This window comes from Bos javanicus, chromosome 20 (genome assembly GCF_032452875.1).
Source record: "Bos javanicus breed banteng chromosome 20, ARS-OSU_banteng_1.0, whole genome shotgun sequence".
Taxonomy (NCBI): domain Eukaryota; kingdom Metazoa; phylum Chordata; class Mammalia; order Artiodactyla; family Bovidae; genus Bos; species Bos javanicus.
In genome coordinates, this window is record NC_083887.1 from 41,150,810 (window position 1) to 41,174,846 (window position 24,037).

General features: G+C 34.4%; 1 protein-coding gene across 4 annotated transcripts in view; it reads left to right on the top strand.

Annotated features, from left to right (window-relative positions):
* The window catches only part of ZFR (zinc finger RNA binding protein), an 83,525-nt gene that overhangs the window by 49,632 nt on the left and 9,856 nt on the right, over positions 1-24,037 (top strand). For 3 of the 4 annotated variants that reach the window (XM_061393791.1, XM_061393789.1, XM_061393792.1), the window contains 7 exons: positions 360-505; positions 4,127-4,289; positions 5,370-5,575; positions 6,266-6,416; positions 9,003-9,144; positions 13,728-13,825; positions 14,694-14,789. In XM_061393791.1, the coding sequence (XP_061249775.1) occupies positions 360-505; positions 4,127-4,289; positions 5,370-5,575; positions 6,266-6,416; positions 9,003-9,144; positions 13,728-13,825; positions 14,694-14,789 (1,002 nt within the window). Of the gene's footprint in view, positions 1-359; positions 506-4,126; positions 4,290-5,369; positions 5,576-6,265; positions 6,417-9,002; positions 9,145-13,727; positions 13,826-14,693; positions 14,790-24,037 lie in introns of those variants that run through there. The other variant, XM_061393793.1, reaches the window with a different exon arrangement.

Genomic DNA, 24,037 nt, shown 5'->3' on the forward strand with positions numbered 1-24,037 from the left:
TCTATATGAAAAAAAGTTTTTAACCCCACACTCAGATATCTAGAAACATTTATATACAAACAAACAAAGGAATACTAAATACCCATCAGTCTCCTAAGGCTTTCTTTTATTGGTTAACACTAAATTAAGTACTTTTTGCATACTAGAAGAACAAAGAATTTTGGGGATGGGAAGGAAGAAAGAATGTTTATGAATGTATTTTGAGTTTTTCTCTGATTCAACTTATTTTACTACATTTACTCTTATAATTTGCAAATAAAAGCCTCTGATGAAAGAATATATGGGATTGTATGATTTAAGATATGTGTAGATTGTTGGAAGGATTGCTGGTTTTTCAGACATCTTATCTATGTTAACAGAAAAAAGTAAATCCAGATTTGCAAGTAGAAGTAAAGCCCAGTATTAGAGCAAGAAAGATTCAAGAAGAGAAAATGAGAAAGCAAATGCAGAAAGAGGAGTACTGGCGAAGAAGAGAAGAGGAAGAACGCTGGAGAATGGAAATGAGGTAGTATTTTTAACTTTTAGTACCATCATAGGTGGTTTAGACTTTCTAAGAAACTTAGCTGTTCTGAGTATGAGAGTCCCATTCAGAGCAATCCAATTTATTTGAAATATTTTTAGTTTTCACTTGTGAGGGAGACAACTAGGTCTAGGAAAGAAATGCATTAAAGTTAAGTTACTGGCTATTCCGATATTTGACCATGTCCTTGGTATTAGGACTTATTTTGGAAATAATATCTTTTATATATTTAAATACATAAATAGTTTAATATCATAAATAAATGCCTCAATTTAAAATAAGCAAAATAGAGCATTTGGTTACATGATAAAAAATATCCTAAATATAAGATTGAGTAGATTCTAGACATTAATAATGTGTGGAGTTTGTTTTAAAAACTTTGGAGGCTACAGGAAAGGATAAATGAGAAAATATGTTCAATAGATACAAAAATGTTTAGTTTTATTGATATAAAACTGACATATCTTTAAGTGGCACAATTCGTTGGTTTTATTCACAGAGTTGTGCAGTTACCAGCACAGTCAATTTTATAACATTTTTATGACCCACAAAAGAAACCACAAACCCATTTAGCAATCAATATCTATTTCCCCACCAACTCCTCCCTCTACTCCTGGGCAACCACTAATAAACATCTTATTAGATTGCCTGTACTGGAGATTTCATATAAATGGAATCATAAAACATATTGACTTTTGTGTCTGGCTACTTTTCACTTAGCATGATGTTTTCAAGGTTCATGCATGTTATTGCATATATCAGTACTTTATTTTTTATGCATGCATAATATTTCATTACATAAATGTGTCACATTTTATTTGTTTGTTTATCAATTGATGGACATTTGTGTTATTTCCACTTTTGGGTTATGAATACTGCTGCCATAAGTGTTTGTGTACAAGTTTTTGTAACACACTTTTTTTCCTTTACATACCAATTTGTTTAAAAAGCTAAAATTATTTTCCATGGGTATGTAATACTTTTTTGTGAAGATGTAGTATTTTCTTTATAACCTGTTGCATATATTTTTAGGTATTTAGAGTTTTTTTAATAGTATTTCCCTATTGTTATTATTACATTGACCAACCTTGAGGCAATATTATTGCATAAATCACTATCAGTTGACATTAATCAAATCCCAGAAGCAAAAATGTTTGACAGATACCTGTACTTTTGCCTGTGCTAGATAGTTTAACTTAGTGATCCTCAAACCTTTTGGTCTCAGGATCTTTTATAACTCAATAATTATTTTTTAATATAAATTTATTTATTTTAATTGGAGGCTGATTATTTTACAATATTGTAATAACTCAATAATTATTGAAGATTCTGAAGAGTTCTTGTGTATGTAGGTTATAGGCTGTCAACATTGTATTAGAAATGAAAACTGAGAAGTTTTAGTATTTATGAACTTATTTTTATATAACTTTGTATTTGTTTAAATGTAGTTAAATATTAATAATTATATTAAATCAGGTGTATTTATTAATATAATAATGGTAAATATAATATGCTAACTATAAATAATTGTTTTTCCTCCATAAAAATGACATTGTTTTACATTTTTGCAGATCTCTTTAATGTCTAGCTTAAGGCAGCCTGATTCTCTTTCTGCTTCTGTACTCAACAGGTTGTGATAACACGTTTTGCCTCTGGATAACTCCACTGTAGACTCATAGGAGAAAGAGAATAGAGAAGGCAAATATTATTTTGAGAGTAACTTTGATATTATGATGGAGAAAGAAATGGCAACCCACTCCAGTGTTCTTGCCTGGAGAATCCCAGGGACGGTGGAGCCTGGTGGGCTGCCGTCTATGGGGTCACACAGAGTCGGGCACAACTGAAGCGACTTAGCAGCAGTAGCAGTTGATATTATGAATCCCCCTGAAGGTGTCTCAAGGACTACCTAGACTACCCAGGCCACACTTTGAGGGATGCTCCTATAATTTATTAAAATATCTGCCTGTGAAAAATAGAAACATGAAAGCCAGTTTTATTTCAAGTTTGTATTGCTGGCAAATTAAATTTTTATTTCATGCTTAATCACTTAAATTTCTTTTGTGGTGAATTGCCTATTCATTTGTTAACTTACCTGTTAACAGATTTGTACAGACACTTCTTATAGCTATTAACCCATTAACATGTTGTCTTTAATCTTTACTGTTGTTTATGTATCAATTTTTATTTTTTATGTATTTAAATTTAACTTTGTTCTTATGAAATTTCTGTCTTTGTAATGCACTGGCAATTTTTCTCTATACTTAGATTATGCAGTTATTTTCTCTTTTACTGCTATATCAAATATTTATTAAGGACTTACTGTATGCCAGGAAGTAGCATATAGTGTGTTAGGCACTATAGTATACTATGTTTACCCAGTATGAATTGGTAAAGAATCAGTATTTAAATATGCCCTTATGTAAGCTAAACATCATTAGTAATAATAGAATATTCAAAACTAGAATGAACATGGTTTTCCAGAGCCTTCAAGCTGTTGTTATTCATTTTCTCTCATGACCTGAATAAAATTAGAAGTATGATTCTATCTGTCCTAAATTGGATGACCCAGAAAGCACTGCTTATTCCTGACCTGAAGAAATTGATGGTTTCTACAGTACTACTTGAGAAGCATACTTCTTTCTTACATTTTGTATTAAATGAATTTGTCTAGTAAAAATTTATTGTTAACAAAAATTTGCTATAAAGACACGACTGCCTGGGGAATTATTAGTATCCTAGTTTGAAGCTGAAGGCAAAGATAGAACTGAGAGGGGGAGAGTCATGTGGTGAAAAATTAGATTCCAAAAATATTGACCATTAAAACAGGCTACATGCTAACTGCCCACCAAGTTCAGCCCGTGGGTGTTTTATTTGGTGCCCATAGTATTTTTTGGACACCAACATGAATCAGCATTTAAAGACCATGAGATTTCACAAAAGTCCTAGTTGACCTTAGGATAACCATCTGGTATTCCCTTGTGACAGTAATTAATAGCTGTGTGGCCCTCTTGTCTAGCCAGAGCATGTGCTTTCCTTCTTTACCATACTTCCCATCATCCTTAGCATGTCCCCAAAAGTGAGATGGGATGTGACTTGCCATTTATCCCTGTTATTTTTCCTCATTGTAGAAAAATGTCTTTGTCTCTCTCTGTATCAGATGAGATTAAAGGTTGTCTTAAGAAGTTCTCTCACAAAAAAAATAGCACATTTCTTTGAAGACATGAGGAAAATTACTGAATGTATCCTTTGGGTCTTTCACACACACACTATTAGTCGGGCCACATGAGGTAGGCGTTTAAGTTTACAGTCTCTACTGTAAAGAGGGAGAAGTTGGAATGAACTGTGAGGTTTCTCGTGTTTGTTTTTTCAACTCTGTCTTCAGACTGTGAAATTTTGTTTTGCTTTTATCTTTGTTTTCTCATCTGTTCACTGGGATTCACTTTCATTCACTAATTGATGAAAGCAAATGTAATCCGATACAGAGGGGGAAAGAAAGGTGTTAGCTAGACTGATTGGGATTTTTTATTGCTTTCTATATAATTATTGATGTAAATTCTGGGGGTATATTTTTCGAAGTGGCTTACAGTATCATTCTTTATGTTTCAGACGTTACGAAGAGGACATGTACTGGAGAAGAATGGAGGAAGAACAGCATCATTGGGATGATCGCCGCCGAATGCCTGATGGAGGCTATCCTCATGGTCCCCCGGGCCCACTAGGCCTTCTGGGAGTCCGACCAGGCATGCCTCCTCAGCCACAGGGGCCTGCAGTGAGTGTCCACTTTGTTTACATAGACAGTGAAAGTGTAAGACTGGTTTAGCATTAGAAAATAACAGTTTGAAGAGCTAATTTTTAGACTTAATAATATCCAAATCTCAGTGTTTTTCATCTGATTTAGAATTTTCTCTCCTTTTATTATACTTTCTCAACTCGTGTCCTTATGTATAAGGACATTGTAGAATTTCCATGAATCTTTCTTATTTTCAGTATAAACTAAGGAAGCAGATCTTAAGAGTTTTTTTTACCTTTGTTCTTTAGATTATCAAGAACAACTAATTTTGAAGTCTGTTGCTTTGGCTTCAGAATTATTTCTCTCTTCCCATTATGTATGGTTTAGAGTCCTTTTTTCAAATCTTTAGCCTTCAAAACCTACCACTATTTCTAAATTTAAGTGCGCGATAAGGGTAGGTAGAATCCACGGGGTCACAGAGTTGGACACAACTGAGCAACTAACACATAAGGGGTAGGTAAATGGTTGGAGATAACACGCAGTGGATGTATTAGGAGAACTGTAGAAAAGAGGTGCATCTTGAGAGTCTGCGTTCTGTAGAAGCTAGATAAAAGATACCTGGCTTATGAGGAGCATTTCATATAAGTTCAGACTATAGAAGATAAGATTATTTTTTTTCTTTGTTCTGGTTTTCCAGAGAACACTTAGAAGGAAACAGTCTAAATTCCTGCTCTTTAACCTATTCTTTCTCATTTGTCTTTCCATAGAATAAGCGTTTGTAAAATCTGTTTTGTTAAAAGCAAAACATTTGAGAACTGGTTTTAAAGTTGTATAAAATATATTTTCATAATTTTAAATGGTACGTATTATAACTTGTTTTGAGTGCATAACATACATACTTACATACTCGCTTTCGATACTGTACCTTTCTACAGTTGACATTTTTGTTTTTACCAAAATGGGAAAAAAAAAGGGAAGATAGCTTTAAATGGACATTCAGTGTAACTGGCTTTCTTATTGAAAAATGCAACAAGCGTATGTGTAGTTGAAAAATAATAGTTTACTTTTGCTTGGAAAACATTTTTTTAACAGAGTTATCTTTTTTTCCCCCATCTCCAGCCCTTACGTCGTCCTGACTCATCTGATGACCGTTATGTAATGACAAAGCATGCTACCATTTATCCAACTGAAGAGGAATTACAGGCGGTTCAGAAAATTGTTTCAATCACTGAACGTGCTTTAAAACTTGTTTCAGACAGCTTGTCTGAACACGAGAAGAGCAAGAGCAAAGAGGGAGATGATAAGAAAGAGGGAGGTAAAGACAGGTGTGTTTACAGAGTTTTTTTACTTTTGTATAGTTTTGTTTTCCTTATGTAGACTTACACTTGAAATAAAAGTTACAAGGACTAAAAATTCTCTGGTGTTAGTCTACATGTGTTATGCTTGTATTAGATTTTAAATGTATTCAGCTGCTTTCTGCTGAAATGAAAAATAATTTCATACAGTCTCTAACCTTGTAATTTATTCATTGTATTTAAACTTATATAAAACTATTTCAAGTCTGTTTTCAAAGCAGCCATTGTAGTTTTTCAATTGCTTTCAGCTATTCAGTGTTTATTCATTTGTTGCATCTGTTGCATGTTCATTCTTTCTTTTAACAGCTTATTTTATCTTTAACACATTGACCCATAAGCATGAATAAGCTCAAACTTTAGCAACGTCTTTATATCTGTGTATATTAAACATGACTTTTGTTATTCTAATTTATGAGACAGAAAAGCATTAATGGCCTTTGCTTTTCAGTTGTTCCTGAGAACTTATCTCTTGATTTATTAATTTTTTCTTATTTCTTATCTAAATAAAGGGTATTTCTAAGAATATTAAATGTTCTTATACTGTAATTGATGCAAATTTTAATGATGTAAAAATTATTTCATTTACTACTGTGTGTTGAGAGATTATCATGGTTGTGGTTAAGAAGGGAAATGTCATAATATAACTTGATTTCACCACAGAGCTTTAAAAGGAGTTTTGCGAGTGGGAGTATTGGCGAAAGGATTACTTCTCCGAGGAGATAGAAATGTCAACCTTGTTTTGCTGTGCTCAGAGAAACCTTCAAAGACATTATTAAGCCGTATTGCAGAAAACCTACCCAAGCAGCTTGCTGTAAGTATTATGGAAATGTTCATTTTTACCCCTTGTCTAGTTCAGAAGTTTTTGGCAGGACTAACTGTGCTTCAGCTTAAACCTAAGCCAGCCTTTAAAGTTTTGGCTTGACTTTCCAAATTGCTTGATTGTACAAATTGGTAGCACAGTTTTCTGCTTTGTTTTTTTAGGTTTTATAGTGCTTCTCTTCAACATGAAGCCATCTTGCTAATTTATTTTAAAATGTAAAACTGCAGCACATGTCCTCTTCCTATTCTTTTTTCAAGATTTGAATCATAAGAGAGAAGACAGTTCGGGGAAAATTTTCATTTTTTGATTTTTTTTTTTTTTTTAAACAAAGCCCATGTATGTATAGTAAGCTTAAAATTTTAGAATTCATGAACTTCTTGCCTATTTAGTTGAATACATGTTTTTAATAAAATATAGTAACTAAAATAGAGACTTTCTGATTTGAATTTTCCCAGCTTTATTATGATTACTTTCCATTTTGTACATGTTATAATGGTAACAATGACTTGTTGCTGTCTTTATACAGGAAGTTGTGGCAAATTCAATTAATAGAATATCCCTTTTTGGTCCTACAAAAACAAAACTTGTTTTTAAGTTTGAATTAAAAAAATTTTTATTATAGTATCTTGTCAGAATCACAGACTGGAATTTAAAACAAAGGTTCCTTGAATAATTTGATGTATAAAACTTATTTAGGTATTTGAAATTAAAGAATTGGCATTTCGTTGGTAGTGGAGAAGGCAATGGCACCCCACTCCAGTACTCTTGCCTGGAAAATCCCATGGACGGAGGAGCCTGGTAGGCTGCAGTCCATGGGGTCGCGAAGAGTCAGACATGCCTGAGCGACTTCACTTTCACTTTTCACTTTCATGCATTGGAGAAGGAAATGGCAACCCACTCCAGTGTTCTTGCTTGGAAAATCCCAGGGATGGGGGAGCCTGGTGGGCTGCCGTCTATGGGGTCGTACAGAGTCAGACACGACTGAAGCAACTTAACAGCAGCAGCAGCATGTGTTCTACGGTAATGTTAGAATAAATAGTACCTGACCACAGCAGACCAGCTGATACCAAAATGGATAGTGAAGCATGCTATTAAACTTGAGCTCTGATGACTCTGGCACTTATTGTTGTTTGCTTTATATTACCATTGTTCCAGATGTGAGATTTTTTAAAATTGTGGATGAGTCTTTTTAAGCATAGGAGCCAGGAGAATTGTCATTATGTGTCTACTTGTTACCTTTCCTTGAGGCTGCTAGGGCAGTGAAAGGGAGGAAAAGAAGCTTGAGAACTTTGAAAAAAGTATGTAATTTGCAAAAAAAAAAAAATCTTAAATTGTGTTTTGTAAAACTACGAAGGAGAAAATGTTATATTCTAACTGAACGATGAGTAGTTAAGCTAATGCTTTACAGCACATTCTTTACCATCTGAGCCATCAGGGAAGCCCAAAAACAAAATACAGTTTCCAGATCAATCTGTACTTGTACAGTGGATAAGCAGGAGAGAGAGAATTATCATCATCACTATCATAGTTAACGTCTATATGATACTGTGTGCCAGGCACTGTTTTCAATTTTTTGTGTAGTTCATTCATTCATTCTTCCTACAGTCTTACAGGTTAGATAAATTTTACTGTTACCATTTTATAAAAACAGGTATAGGGGAGTTAAATATTTGCCCAGCTTCACATCATTAGTAAAGTAGCAGAGCTGGGATTTGAACCTAGATTGTTGTTGCTGTTCAGTCGCTAAGTCACGTCCGACTCTGCGACCCCATGGACTACAGCACACCACGCTTCCCTGTCACTATCTCCTGAAGTTTGCTCCAACTCATATCCATTGAATATGATGCCTTCCAACCATCTCATCCTCTGTCGCCCCTTCTCCTCCCCTCAGTCTTCCCCAGCATCAAGGTCTTTTCCAATGAGTTGGATCGTCACATCAAGTGGCCGAACTATTGGAGCTTCAGCATCAGTCCTTCAGTGAATTGAGATTCTATACTGGGAACACTCCGAGTAATTTCTAGAGTCTTCCTTTGTTCATGCATACTGAAGCTTATTACATGTATACTAAATTGCAGTGAATCCTATTGTTGGTTTTTTTCTGTTGAGCCAGACTTTCTGCTCCCTGATTTAAAATGTAGATCTGTTGATTTCACAGACAAGGTGCACTGGGTATGGTTGAATTACGGCTCCTGTTAGTTTCAGGTATCTTTTTTAGTCTCATTCATATTCTGCAAATATTGCAATACTAGCTACCCGGATGCTATTTTAGGAAGGTATGGTAATAACTATAGCACTGTTTTCTTTCATCCAAAAATTCATCATCTAAAAGGTGCATACACACATACAGATAACTCATATAATACAAATAATGGTAAATATTAGTTCAACAAAGAATTCTAAAAGGAAGAAGGAGCGAGAGACTATAATCTGCATGTTTTGCAAGGCTTGGAGGGAAATAGTATATGATCTAGTCCTTACAAAATGGTTAAAGTAGTGTGAGAAAGTGAAAGAGCCATAATGAAACTGCTTTGATAATGTAAGAGGGCCAGCTAATTTCTTGTACTCTTCATTATATAGGTTATAAGTCCTGAGAAGTATGACATAAAATGTGCTGTTTCTGAAGCGGCAATAATTTTGAACTCATGTGTGGAACCCAAAATGCAAGTCACTATCACCCTGACATCTCCAATTATTCGAGAAGAGAACATGAGGGAAGGAGGTTGGAAAGCCATTAAACATTCTACTTTTTATTAACTTCTTTTTTTTCCATTTACCTACTCTTTAAGATGGCATTAAGCCCTAGAAGGCAACATGCTGGCATTACATATGAATCTGATAGATTTGACTTACATAGCAACTAGTTTTGCTTAAGATTATTTCCCAGATCTTTTATTAGTGTCTTTTTAGTAATGTACTTTTATATAAAACACCATGGTATTATTCATTTTCTTGATTTTTTTTTCTTTTCTTGCTAACCTCAGATTTCTGGAAAAAGTTTAAATTATTCTTAGTCATAAACATAGTTGACTTATGAAAAATTAAATCTTGCTAGTAAAGGGCCACAAATTTAACTTCTCTTAAGTCCTTGTTCTTGTCTTTAAAAAAGACAAGGGAGCTTCATAAGTAAAATTGGTTGAATACTCATAACAGTTTAAGAGACATTGTTATATATGTAATCATGGATTTGGCTTGTCCTGAGGTAAATATTTCTGGTTCTCTGAGGTTGCTCTTTGGTTTGGAGCGCTTTCATAAATGCAGAGCATCCTAATGCACTTAGATTTGGGCATCTGACCCCCGCTTTTCTACCAGAGATTTGAAAAATAAATGATGGTAGGCGTAGTTAATGAGTTACAGCACAATTAGAGGTTTTTAACTTACTTTACAATTGTAGACTATGAAATCCTGCTGGTGCCAGCAATGTTGCTTTAGGGACTGTCCTATAACATTTTCAAAGCTTCAAAAGCTTTTAAGCCAAAAAGCATGGTCAGTGTCTGCGGTATGTTGGTTCTGTTGTTTTATGGGTCAGATAAAATTTACTTTGTTTCCTTTCATGTTGTTTTTGTACATCTTAATTGGTTGAATATGGAGTTATATAGTCTACACTAATATTTGTGATACAGAGGAGAAAAGAATACTTAAAATTAATTTGTCTAAAATAGCATGAGTAGACTCTCAATTACTATTCCTTTAAATTTGTTTTCTTACAGCAAACCAGTTTTTCTTTTTTTTTAAAGGCACTGGGCTTTACACGACCCAGGAAAAGAACATTTTTACTAAAAATGCTATTATTAAGAGACTTGTTTAACTTTGCATACATAATATAGATATACCACATATCAGGACTTGTATGTTGTATAAGCTTTTATCTTAAAAATAAGTTGGTTTTGTGTGAAGGTTCTTTTATATTAGCATGAATTTCCACTCAAGGTCTGGCTGTGGATATTGCTGGAAAAACAGTTCCTGAGTCAATCTGGTCAATTCGGATGCAGCATACGACTCTTAGAATTTGAAAAGGAAATCTTTGATTATGTTATAGATAAAAGTTACTGTATTTAGTATGAAATTATACTCATATAACCACTTACCTTTATTTCAGAGCACATTTTGTCCCGTTATATTTAGGTTTATTTAAATTTGTGCAGTATCAAGTCATTTTGTTGCAGAAGTCTGAAATTAATAATTATCATATTTGTAGTCATCTTTAATAACCTATCCCTTCTAAAGGAAACAAAATTATACTTTTGTCTGACCCAGACTTGAGATAGAATTATTGTTCTGAATTTCATAAGTATTACGGTGAAAGAAATGATCAGTCCAAAATTGAAAGATTTTCTTCAAGACACTGAGCTGAAAAAGTTGGATGTGCAAAAAGTGTAGAAACATTGATAGTGTTCCTTGCTGCAGATAACTGCAGTAAACCATGTCTTTAGCCTCATTATGAAGATTGCTGCAGAAAAACGGTATGTATTCTCCCTCACTGCAGCTCTGAATGCTCTGTGTCTTAAAATCATTTAAAGCCTCTAGCTTGCTTTGGGGAGTTAGTTCAAGGGTAAGGAAGGCTTTGCCGGAAGAGTACTTGTAAACCGTGAGACTGGTGACTTGCACATAGTTGTGGTAGGCTGTTAAATGCGTAATGGTCCTGTTTAATACCAAAAATTATTTAAAGGATATGATTACATTTCCCAAATAACTGTTAAACACATGACAGATCTATTTTACAGTATTGTGTTTGACAGTTAAATATTAAGTAAACCTTTAATTGACGTGAAGCTTAAAATGTTCAAATGTTCTAACCCTTGCTACAGCGTCTCTTCTGTAGCAAGTCAAGTATTGTGTGTGTTTTTTTCCACCTTTAGCTTATCAGGCCCGGTCCAAAGCCTTCTAGCAGAGGGAATTGATTCCTGTCAGGGGTTGCTGCCAAGACATCGGAAGGATTTTTGACCAAGGTTTTCAAAAGCTCAGTGTCACACCTGCCATTTGATTTAAAGAGGGATATTGGATGCAGAGTCTGGCATTTATTGTCCTTTGTGTGGCTGTTCTGTTTGTCTTTGTCTCTTCTAAAATTGAGCAGTGTTCACACTAGTTTTTAAATTGTTGGGTGGATTATATATTTTACATAACCATGTTTAATTTAAATTAATATATTCCCATTAACTTTTAATCATAAAATAGTGTGGACACAGCGTGTCTTCTAACTGGTGATTAACCCCTTAAAATTCATAAAATACCTCTCGTAGGGTAAGAATTTGCTTTTTTTTTTTTTTTTAATTAATTTTTGTTTTGTTAACTGGGTATTAGGAAGCAAGTATGATTTTAGTACAATATATCTAAGGGGTTAATCCACTTGAAATATAGAATGGGTGCAAAAATCCACACTCTAAATTTGACAGACATTTCCTACTTATAGCTCTTAATTTGTTTTTAAATTGCAATAGGTGTCTTGGCATCTTTGAAATTGTATCATTAATTTAAATTTCCAAAGTTACAAATGTTTGTGTGCAAAAAGATAACTTTTCTTATATTGGAAGAAATTAAAACATGAATTAACATTAAAATTCAGAAACTTCTTTAGAGATTGCACATTATCACCTATTTGCATTTTAGCTTTAGCAAATAACATAAATAAATAAGGGACATGGAAAGGGTTCTTCAGCCTGTTCTATAACCTTGCTTTGGGGAGTGGTTTTTTGTTGTTGTTTCTTTTTTTAGTTCTTCAATTAGCTCTGCTTCCCGGTGTCCTTTTTCCTTCTTTCAGAATAGCCCATTTCTTAACTATGTTCACTATATTTTTGGATTCAGTAGTTGATCTTGCAGATTTTGAGGTTATTTATTGGTTTTTTAAAAATTACTAGTATTTCTGACTTGCTACTCTCTTTTTAGTGCCCAAGTTCCTCTTTCAGTGGCATTTTCAGAATGCCACACAGTGTTTTTTGAGTATCTGTAAATCTCCCTTCTAATATGTTCTCTGAAAATCCATGCCATCTGATTATTTAAGGAGTAAGAACTAAGCAAAGAAAAGCCCAGACAAGGGATATAATTTTTTTATCACTTTAAAAATATGCTTTTTAATATATCTTCTACTCAAAATAAGGACAAGTATCTCTTAAGATTTCTTAATGTTCATATAAAAATATACCATTAAATAACTTGCCCAGAGTTGCAGTGGTACTCTTAAAACTATCCTTCATGTGTTCTTTTATCATATATTTCATTGTTTGTCTCATATTCATTTGGTACCCTCAAGGATTTATTAAATCTTATACTAAATGTGCTTTAATTTGGGTGCTTTCTATCTAGAAGGCTGCTAAATTCAATAAATTACTTGCCTAGCATGTTATTTTCCTATATTTAGAAAATTTTTAAATATCACCAAGAATTGTGAATTAGATTGGTTTAGTTATGAATAGTTTGATTAGCAACTTTTATATACATTTTACCTATATGTTTAGATGAATGTAAGCTGGCCCTCCAACTAGTTTTATTAATATAAAGTTAACTTTTTGCCCTGATTTAGGTTCAGATTTTCTTCTTAAGTTTTATATAACTCATTTATATTTTAATATAATAATTGATTAAAATCAGTTATTATAAACTCTATAACTTAAGATTCTGCATATTTATCATCAAACCATTCTGCTTACTGTATCTGTTCTATTTCTATACTTACTCTGTTTAACCATGCTAGTTCCTGTTGCCCTTCTCTACTTCACTCATTGTTTCTCTCCAATTATTCTTTCTTTGGAATACTTTATGGGAACTGAATTTTAAAGGGCATTTCGTATTCCTTTACAACTGAAGTTCTCTTGTGGAAGAGAAATCATTGAACTCCTAGAAATGCCTGTTTTTGACTCCTTATTTTTTCTGTGATTATTACTGCATTGATCATCCCATATTTATCATTAGTTCTTTGACATTTTAGTCCCAAAATAACCTGTGACCATTTAAAATACTGAACAAAAGGATAGTTTACTGTACATTCTCATTTATTAAGGTGGATTTTTGTGTTCCCTCTTGTTGTCTTTGTGCTGGTGCGCTGTATCCAGTAATCCTTCCTTTTGATTTTCTTTTGGTGGGGTAGGGTTTATATTTGTAGAAATTACTTATTATATTTCTAAATTAAAGAATTCTTGATCTTCATATTAGATTTATGTAAATTTGTTAAATAACTTCCTGGGTTACATTAAAGTGCTGACAAAACCCTCAAATGGCTCGTGTGACACTGATGCTACTTTAAGGAAGTGTCTTGCTCACCTGGTCAAACACCCATTCCTCACTGCATTTTGCCAATTCAATCCATTTTAGATGTAACCTCGGGTATGGTGAAAGACCCACCGGACGTCTTGGACAGGCAAAAATGCCTTGACGCTCTGGCTGCTCTACGCCACGCTAAGTGGTTCCAGGTTCGGAACATCATTTTACTTTTTTCTTGTAGCCTTATGAGAGAGTAGTTCAGTACAACATGTTTAACTGTGTTTAAACATTTCAAAAGATTGCCCAAGCAATACTATTTTAAATTAAATATCAGAAAATATGTTAACATAGAAAGCTGGGTATGAAGATCTGCATATTGCAGTTACTATTAATTTGACAATAAACTAGGATTTGGGGGGTGTTTTGTAGTTTGGGTTTTTTTATTTTTATTTTTAGTGGCCATATTTGAAGCTGACTTGTTCAGGAACATCACATGTTTGTGTATATATATTATATTCCATAAGGCTGCAGATTAACTTTGCTTTAAATAATGGAATATGTGTTTAAAGCTTTGTGTATAGTTTTAAGATTTTTTCCCCTCTTTCTCTTAAGTTAATAAGTGTAGGGAATGAAAGGTGAGGAAGCAGCTGTTTGGTTTAGTGACTTTGCAGTTATGCAAAGGCACAGAAAGGAAACCAAACAGATTTCCTTAATCTTTCAGTCCCTAGACAAACTTTTTAGCTCTTTACTTTTTCTTTAATTTCTAATGTAGGCAGACTTTTTTTTTTTAAGTTTACTGATTTAAATGAACACAGGTCAAGGTTCACAGGGGATCAAGAACAATTATTCTTGTATAATCTGTTTACTTTGACCTAAAATATCAGCTTTTAAATACTAATCCTGGCATAAAATATTGCTGTAAATGGCAGCTCATTGAATCCAATTTTAAGTGTGGTTATTTTTGTTTTATTTTTATCTGAGCTTCCATTGAACAGTGGTATTTTAACTTTTTTTTCATCAAGGGATATTTTTAATATTTCTAAGATTAATTCAGTTGATTTTTGTGTTGCTCTCAAGGCTAGAGCTAATGGTCTACAGTCCTGTGTGATTATCATACGTATTCTCCGGGACCTCTGTCAACGAGTTCCAACTTGGTCTGATTTTCCAAGCTGGGTAAGTAATATGTAACTGTATGTGAAAAATAAATGTCTCAGAAATACTTCTGCAGTTTTTTATAGCCTCATCTTACATCTAATTATCAACTTTATTTCCATTTCCTAAATGGAGTTTTTTTCTTTTTCTCATGAGAAATTCTAGGGTCTTATCAGACTGTTTAACTTGCTGAGAATTATACTTGATTTTCTTTTTGAATTTTCCTTCTTTTTTTTTTTACTCTTCACACAGTGTTTATTATTTTTATAGGTGCAATTATTAGTTGTACATACATAAAGATACAAAGAAAATTTTAAATGAGCCATTAATCTCCCTATGCAGGATTTTGTTGATATTTTAACAATGTATAAGTAATTTTTAACATTTAAAAATATGTATTATCCAAAAAAATGCATAAAATTAGGAAATTCAAATAATGCAGAAAGGCACAAAATAAGAAGTGAAAGCCTTCTCATCATTTAAAGGCCAGTTATCATGGCACAATTTGTTGTGATTTTTTTCCAGGGAGGAGAAATGCATATATGCACGTCGTGTATATTCCTATTGTTTTATTTATGTACAGATATCTCTTTGATGTTGAAATATTTGAGTTCCTAAATAGCAAAAATTCAGATACAGAAGGATTCATTCAAAAGTATAACTGAACCTACAGATTCTAGAGTTGGGTTAGGGAGAATTGACTAGCCAGGGTTATCTTAATTCTGGGAGCTCTTTGAGAACGATATTGACTACTCGGTGTTTCCTTTGTATGGACATGCCATATTTTATTTAACTGGTATCCGTTTGATGGACAGTTGCATTGTTTGCAGTCTTCTGCTATTAAATTTTCATTGTATGGTAGTCACGCTTTTATGAGTATTATATACATGTGATGGCTAGGGTCAATTGCTATAGAATTCCAAGGTCAAAGAACATGTTTTGATTGTAACCAGGAAAGGTGGATCATTTAAAATTACCAAAAATTGTTGAACTTAGCATTTTCTTCACATCCTCACTAACTTTGGGTAAGATCACACTTCTTAACACATGTTAGGTAAAAAATGGAGTCTCATTTTTTATTTAAATTTTAAGTGATTATTGGCATTTATAATTATTTTTCTCTTAACTGGTAGTTCCTGTTATTCATATTTCACATAATTTATAATTACTTTCTATAAGAAATTAGCACTTACCTATATTAAAATATTTTTTCCAGTTTTCATTTGCTTTTCAACTTAATAATTTTTGCTGTTTTATAAAAGGTTTAAAATTTTTACAAATTCTAATCCATTAGTGTTTTATGACTTAACAACTTTGTATTCTGTCTACAAAATACTCTCTCATGTTTTAGATTATAGATTATTCACACATGCCTTCTTCTAGAGCTTTTTTCCCCCAATCAAGTTATGTTTATTACAGATGTTTGCTTACTTATTCCTGGAAGGATATATTCTGTATTACAACAGGAGTTGTCTCTCAGTAGTGAGAAGTGGGCTTAGGTTAGAGATCTGTAATGTTTGGATTTTACTAGGATAAAATATACATACATTACTTGTATAATTATAAGTTAATTTGAAAATCATAAATGGACTAGAGGTAGATCCAGCAATATGTCTTTACAGACCAATTATCAATTATTCCAATACCATTTAGCATTTTATTTAGTAGTGATGTTCATTCTCCCAACCTCCATTTTGAAATATCACCATTATCATAAACCAGTGGTTCTCAACCACATTTCAGTTTTGCCCCCAGGGGACATTTGGTAATGTTTGGAGATATTTTTGGATGTCGATACTAGTTATCGATAGCACTGAGGAAGAGAAACCCTTTGTTAAACCAAAGTTCCTTTGTTGCAGGCCTGTTTCTACAGTAGTCTTTCATTCCTCAATCTTCTCTATTAAACTCTTTTTTCTATTTATTTTTTACATATTTCTTTAACTGGTTGCATCAAGTCTAGTCATGGCACATGGAATCTGCCTTGTGTCCTGTGGGATCTTTCCTTGCGGTACATGGACTCTAGTGGTGATGCACAGGCTCCAGAGTGCTTGAGCTTCGATAGTTGCAGTTCGTGGGCTTAGTTCTCCCGCAGCATGTGGCATCTTAGTTCCCTAACCAGAGATTGGACCAATGTCCCCTGCATTGCAAAGTGGATTCTTAACCTCTAGACCACCAAAGAAGTCCTTAATCTCTTTTAATTTTTAAAACTTCATAGTGTGTTTTAAAATTCTGATGTCCTTTTCATCAGAGTTTCCCCCTCTCCGTTCTCTGCTGCTCATTATAAAGACCATCTTGCACTGTTTGGGGGTTTTGTTTTTGGTTTTGTTTTGTTTTGTTTTAAGTGTGTTTTGTTTTGTTTTGGTTTTCTCATGTTCTTTTTCCAAAAGAACTTGACTGCCATTTTGTTCAGTTTATTGAACTCCAGGGTTCTTTTAATTATTTTTAAGTAGTACTGTATTGAATTAATAGATAATTGATAGAATATCATCACTTTTGCAGTGACAATAAAGAAAGTTTTGTGTTTTATTTTTGTCTTCTTATTAGATTTGCACTAACTCTATAAAAATTAATTAAGAACTTTTGTTCTTTAAACTCTGAAACAGTTTTTAGGATCATCAAAAATACTGTTTTTTGAACATTTGTAAAATTCATTTGACATTATCAGTTCCCAGTCCCTTATAAAGAGGGTAGCGCTTTCTTGATTTCTTTTATTGTGAGTAACTGTTTTGTTTAATTTTTCCTTCTCCTGGAGTTAATTTTGGCAACTTTTCCTAGAAAAATTGACCCATTCAACCAGATACTCAAAACTTTTATGTAATAGAGTTCTGTGCCCTTAAAGTTTTAAAAATGCCTATTATAGCATCTTTATTGTTTTAATTCTCTGATTGATTAGTCAGTAATAGCAGGTGCAGTATTGGAGCAAAATAACCAATGGGTGTTTCAGTATTTACTTGTGATGAAAATTCAATGAATTATTGATAGATTTTTAATATACAAATGTATGTGCATTATATAACTTAAACTTTTTTTAATATATAAAAATACAAGCATTCTATATTATCATTTTACTTCCTGCTTCTTTCAGCTTCAGTCCGTGCAATCCAGGTGTCCTTGAGACTCTTTCTGTTATAGTATGTCTAAGCTTCAGTACTTTTGAGACTGGACTCTCAGGCCACTTCTCAGCTATTCTTGAAGTCTGAAAGTCTCACTGCAGATGGCCCTTTACCCTACACCTTGCTTTTTCTCTTCATCAGAGAGAGCCATAAACTTCAAGGGACCCTCTCTGCTTTGAGGGTGCAGAGCTTTAAGAACTGAGTGGAAAGAGAGGATGCACAGGTCAAAGGAACTGGGGGAACATGGGCCATGGCAGAGTGATGATGGACGAATCAGGGAGGGCAAAGAAAGCTGCTGGCCAGTCTTTGAAATCATGTACATATAACATAAAATACCAGTATTTTGGTAGTTTAAAGCACACCAAAATGTCAGTACTTTGACATTTAAATAGCTCTCAACGTTATATCCTTTCAGTTCAGTTCAGTCGCTCAGTCGTGTCCGACTCTTTGCAAGCCCATGAATCGCAGCACGCCAGGCCTCCCTGTCCATCACCAACTCCTGGAGTTCACTCAGACTCACGTCCATCAAGTCAGTGATGCCATCCAGCCATCTCATCCTCTGTCGTCCCCTTCTCCTCCTGCCCCCAATCCCTCCCAGCATCAGAGTCTTTTCCAGTGAGTCAACTCTTCACATGAGGTGGCCAAAGTACTGGAGTTTCAGCTTCAGCATCATTCCTTCCAAAGAAATCCCAGGGCTCATCTCCTTCAGAATGGACTGGTTGGATCTCCTTGCAGTCCAAGAGACTCTCAAGAGTCTTCTCCAACACCACAGTTCAAAAGCATCAATTCTTCAGCACTCAGCCTTCTTCACAGTCCAACTCTCACATCCATACATGTGTACAACATAGTAATTCCATATTTTAATACATTATGAAATGATTATTGCAGTAAAACCAATTACTACAATATTGTTGATGATATTCCCTATGTGCGCTTATATATCTGTGACTTTCTTATCTAAAAGCTGGAAGCTTAATGTCTAAATCCCCTTAATATATTTCAGCTATACTGCACCCTCCTAAACTCATTTTTATTAGCATTTATCTGGTATGTTTCTGGTATTTTTCTATCCTTTGCCATAATTCTTATCCTTTTCTTGTTCTTTTTTATGTGTGAATATGTTTCTCTTCTGATTATTTAGACAATTAGTTGTTGACCTTATAGTTTTATATGGTATTTTCATTGCATCTGTTTAACAATTTTAGATAATGTCTGTTAACCTCTCATCTGTAAAAGCTGAGAAAATAATCACTTCCTCCTCCTCCTCCTCCTCCTCCTCCTATCCTCTTGGGTTTTTGTTAGTATTTTCTTTTTTTTTTCATTTGTTTCATTCATTCATTTATTTTAATGTGTCAAAACCTGTTTCTTGATTTATCTGTTTTACTCAGTGAATGCTGATTCCACTTAGAAAACAGGAAAGTTTACACTTAATGCTTTTTTAAATCTTAAAGGTTTAAAAATAACTACATTTACCTTATGTGTCAGTATATTCCCTTTGATTATTTAATGGTCTCTATTTAAATGCTTTGGTGCCAGCCACTAGGGCTTTACTGGGGTTTCCTCTTTTTATTTCTTGGTTGACTGCATTTTATCATCATGTAGTTTTTATCAAAAAGTGTTTTAAGTTTTTAAAATTTCTTTCATGTTTGAGAATCTTTGCCAATTACCATTACTTTATTGAAAAATGTATTGTTAGGTCGCAATTTTTTCTCTTCCCTTTATTGGTATTGCTCCATTATCTTTCAGCATTGAGTATTGCTAAATCTAGTTTATGTTAATCACTTAGTCATGGGGTCACCAACTCTGTGACCCCATGGACTGTAGCCCTCCTAGCTCCTCTGCCCATGGAATTCCCTAGTCAAGAATCCTCAAGTGGTTAACCATTCTCTTCTCCAGGGGATCTTCCTGATCCAGGGATTGAACCTAGGTCTCCTGCATTTTGTGCAGATTCTTCACCATCTGAGCCACCATAAGTCCAGCCTATTTTTCTTGCCTTTACCTTTTCTGCAGGTTGCTAAAAAATTCTGTCTTTATCCTTGAATTTTAGTAACTTAACCAAATTATGTCCTGGAATTTGTTGTTAGTGTCATCATTTCATTGGAATCTTTGTCTGTACATTTGACAAATGATTAATATGATCCTCTATTTTCAGTTCACTTCAGTTGCTCAGTCGTGTATGACTCTTTGCGACCCCATGAATTGCAGCACGCCAGGCCTCCCTGTCCATCACCAACTCCCGGAGCTTACTCTAACTCATGTCCATAGAGTTGGTGATGCCATCCAACCATCTCATCCTCTGTTGTCCACTTCTCCTCCTGCCCCCAATCCCTCCCAGCATCAGAGTCTTTTCCAGTGAGTCAACTCTTCGGCATGAGGTAGCCAAAGTATTGGAGTTTCAGCTTCAGCATCAGTCCTTCCAGTGAATACCCAGGACTGATTTCCTTTAGGATGGACTGGTTGGATCTCCTTGCAGTCCAAGGGACTCTCAAGAGTCTTCTCCAACTCCACAGTTCAAAAGCATCAGTTCTTCAGCGCTCAGCTTTCTTCACAGTCCAACTTTCACATCCATACATGACCACTGGAAAAACCATAGCCTTGACTAGACAGACTTTTGTTGGCAAAGTAATGTCTCTGCTTTTGAATATGCTATCTAGCACCACTTACCCTTATATTGGATTCCCTTTGTCCCATATATTTATTATCTTTGTGATTGTTTTAATCTTTGTTCTCTTTCCTCTTTTGTCCCCTGTTACTGTTTTTTTGGTGATAATTTAGTTTTCACCCATGTCCCAGTATTTACTATTTATAATTCATTTATTAGTTTTATAGTAATGTTCAGTTTGCTTAATTAGCTCTGCAGTCTTCCTTTTCATCTCAACCTTGAGGTTTTAATTTTATTGGTTTTTTTATTTATCAAGTTCTCTATAACTCAAAATGTTGACAGTTGTATCTTTATTCCCTTAAATTAAGATTCTTCCAGAATAAATTATTTTCTAAGTAAATATTATTTTTTAAATAATAAAAATTTGATTCACAGCAAAACTGAGCAGAAAGTACAGAGTTCTCACATACCGTCTGTCCTTACACATACAAAATCTCCCTCTCAATATATGCACCAGATTGATACATTTATTACAAGCAATGACTTAACAGTATCATTCAAAGTCCATCAGTTCAGTTTAGTCGTTCAATTGTGTCCAACTCTTTGCAGCCCCATGGACTGCAGCACGCCAGGCCTCCCTGTCTATCACCAACTCCCAGAGTTTACTCAAACTCATGTCCATTGAGTCGGTGATGCCATCCAGCCATCTCCTCTGTCATCCCCTTCTCCTCCTGCCTTCAGTCTTTCCCAGCATCAGTGTCTTTTCCAGTGAGTCAGCTCTTTGCATCAGGTGGCCAAAGTATTGGAGGTTCAGCTACAACATCAGTCCTTCCAATGAATAATCAGGACTGATTTCCTTTAGGATGGACTAGTTGGATCTCCTTGCAGTCCAAGGGACTCTCAAAGTCCATAGGAAGTACATTTCACTCTGTGTTCCACCCAAATGCAAAGATATCATGCCTGGTTTGTTTTAGTTTTTTTCATTTCTTTAGGGCTTAGCATTGTCAGTTCCATTTCCAAGTCATCCTTTGATACTAAAATGTGCAAACAAGAACTGTCTTAGTTTATTCACACCTTTTAAAATACTTCTATTTCTTCCCGCATGAGCTCTGCTTTGAGGATTGCTTATGGAAAGGAGTAGTGTTTGGCTTTCTCTCTTGGCATGTATTCTTTTTTTTTTTTTTGGATGCCCCATGTAAAGAACTTAGTTCCTCGGCCAGGTATTTGAACCCAGGCCCCAGCAATGAAAGCACTGAGTCCTAACTACAGGACTGCCAGGGAATTTCTAGACATGGGCTTTCTCTCTTCTGTTCCCTAATTCAATGTGCTGTGGTAGTCTTTGAGGTAGATTCCCTTTAGGCTTCAGATTTCAAACCCACAGTGACCTCCTAGAGCCTTTGCCTGTGCAGAATTTTCTGTTTTTTTCCTGAAACTCTTCACCATCTCCTTTCAAAAACACCTTTCTGTTTACCTGAATCAGAAGAAGGTTTGGGGTGTGTGAAGCCACTTTGGGAAACTTCATTGAGAGTTCACAGCAGTCTTTGATATTAATTTTCCGTTTCTTACTCCTTCGAAAGAGCTTATTTTTTTTGTTGTTTGTTTTATCTGCATGTTAGTCAAGTCTCTATTTATTATTAGAGATAATTAGATGTGGATAATTGGAATTCTACTCTTCCCTACCTGTCTTCGGCAAAGAGCCTTCAAAACTGATGAATTCTGTTGCTTTTCCTTTCTCTTTTTGGATGAAAGGTGATTATTTTTAGAAAAATTTCTTTGCCTCAGGCTGCCCGCAACATGACTTGTTCTTACTTTCTGAGTTGAGAGAGTTCTGGTGAAATTTTTGGATTTTTTTTTTTCCCCACTCAACTGCCAACCCCTTCCCCATTGTCTTCTAAAGAGCCAGTTAGGGAAGTATAAATGGAGAGTTGCCCAAGGCCACTCACTTTCTTAGAAATACTCTTTCACTGGCCTTTTCCTCCATTTAATTTAAGCCATTTTATATTTATTTGGGTGGTGGTAGTGTGCTTCATACATATTTCTTTAATCATAGCCAGGTTTGGGGGGCAAGAGATCTTGAGATTTGGCTTTGTACTGTCACCTTAAGCAGAGAGTAACTTTTCTTCTTGGTTTGCATGAAAGAAATTTGAAGTTCTTGTGAACTTGATCTTCAATTTTGTTTAGCCTTCAGATTACTTATTGAATAAATCTAAGTCCTACCACCTGCCTTTAGTGTTTACCACTACAGTGAGTACAGCAAATAATATACTGCCTTCAAATTAGTTCTTCTTTTGTCCTAAATCTATAGTGATAAGAAAGTATAGGTAAAATTCTCTTGCAAGGTTGATCTGACTTAAGAATTGCTGTGTAGAATAGAAACCTCCTTTAGATTAGTATACCTTTAGAATGGTATACCTGCTGTAAATTGCAGAAAGGCATTTTTTTAGTAAAAAGTGTTTTAATGTTTATTGTATATTTTATTTTTTAAATCTATATTAAGCTAAGGAATATTTTATGAAAGAGAATCATCTGTCATGGATGAACCTCCGAAACATGCTGAGTGAAGGAAGCCAGACACAAAAAATTATACATTATATGATGGCATTTGTATAAAATATCCAGAATAGCAGATCCAGATAGATAGAATGCAGGTTGGCGGTTGCCTGAGGCTTAGAGAATGAGAGAACGAGGAGAAACTGCATGATGGGCCGGGGGTTTTACTTTGGAGTAGTAGAAATGTTTTGAACTAGATAGAGGTGGCTGTTATTCAGCATATTAGTAAGTGTACTAAATGCCATGGAAGTGTTCACGTTAAAATAGTTAACTTTATATTATATGAATTTTATCTTTCTTTATTTAAAAAAAAAAAAGAATTATCTGTGAAATGAGATAGTCCCCAAAGAAGAGGCTGAGAGGCCATAATTGTTCTTTTTGTTCATACAGCAGTTAAAATATGTGCTCCACATATCTTTTCACGTATTTTTTTTTTCACGTGTTAGTCGCTTTGTTGTGTCCAAGTCTTTGCAACCCCATGGACTGTAACTCCCAGGCCTCTCTGTTCATGGAATTCTCTAGGCAGGAATACTGGAGTGGGTGGCCATTCCCTTTGCCAAGTGATCTTCCTGACCCAGAGATCAAACCCACTCTCCTGTATTGCAGCCAGATTCTTTACCATCTGAACCACCTGGAAAACCCTATATATATATATATATTTTTTTTTTTTTTGGAAGAGTGTATTAGATTTTAGTGATGATGACTTGTAGTGAGAGAGCTCCTGTCAGTTTTAGAACCAGTGAGGAGATTCTAAATGATAAATGGTAGAACACTGACATCACAGGGCAAATAACTTTCTTTTCGCTTGCAGGAGTAAGTTACTACTGTTAAAGATGGGAAGGAAGAATATATACCACATGAATGTTTCCCTAAAGCAAATATTGCAATCCTGGATTTCATGTCACTTAACATATAATATTTAAGAGAGCGTTTCTTTTTTAAGTAACTTTTGCCATCAGAATTCTTTATATTATTGCCTAAGTAATCATTTCCCTTGTTTGATT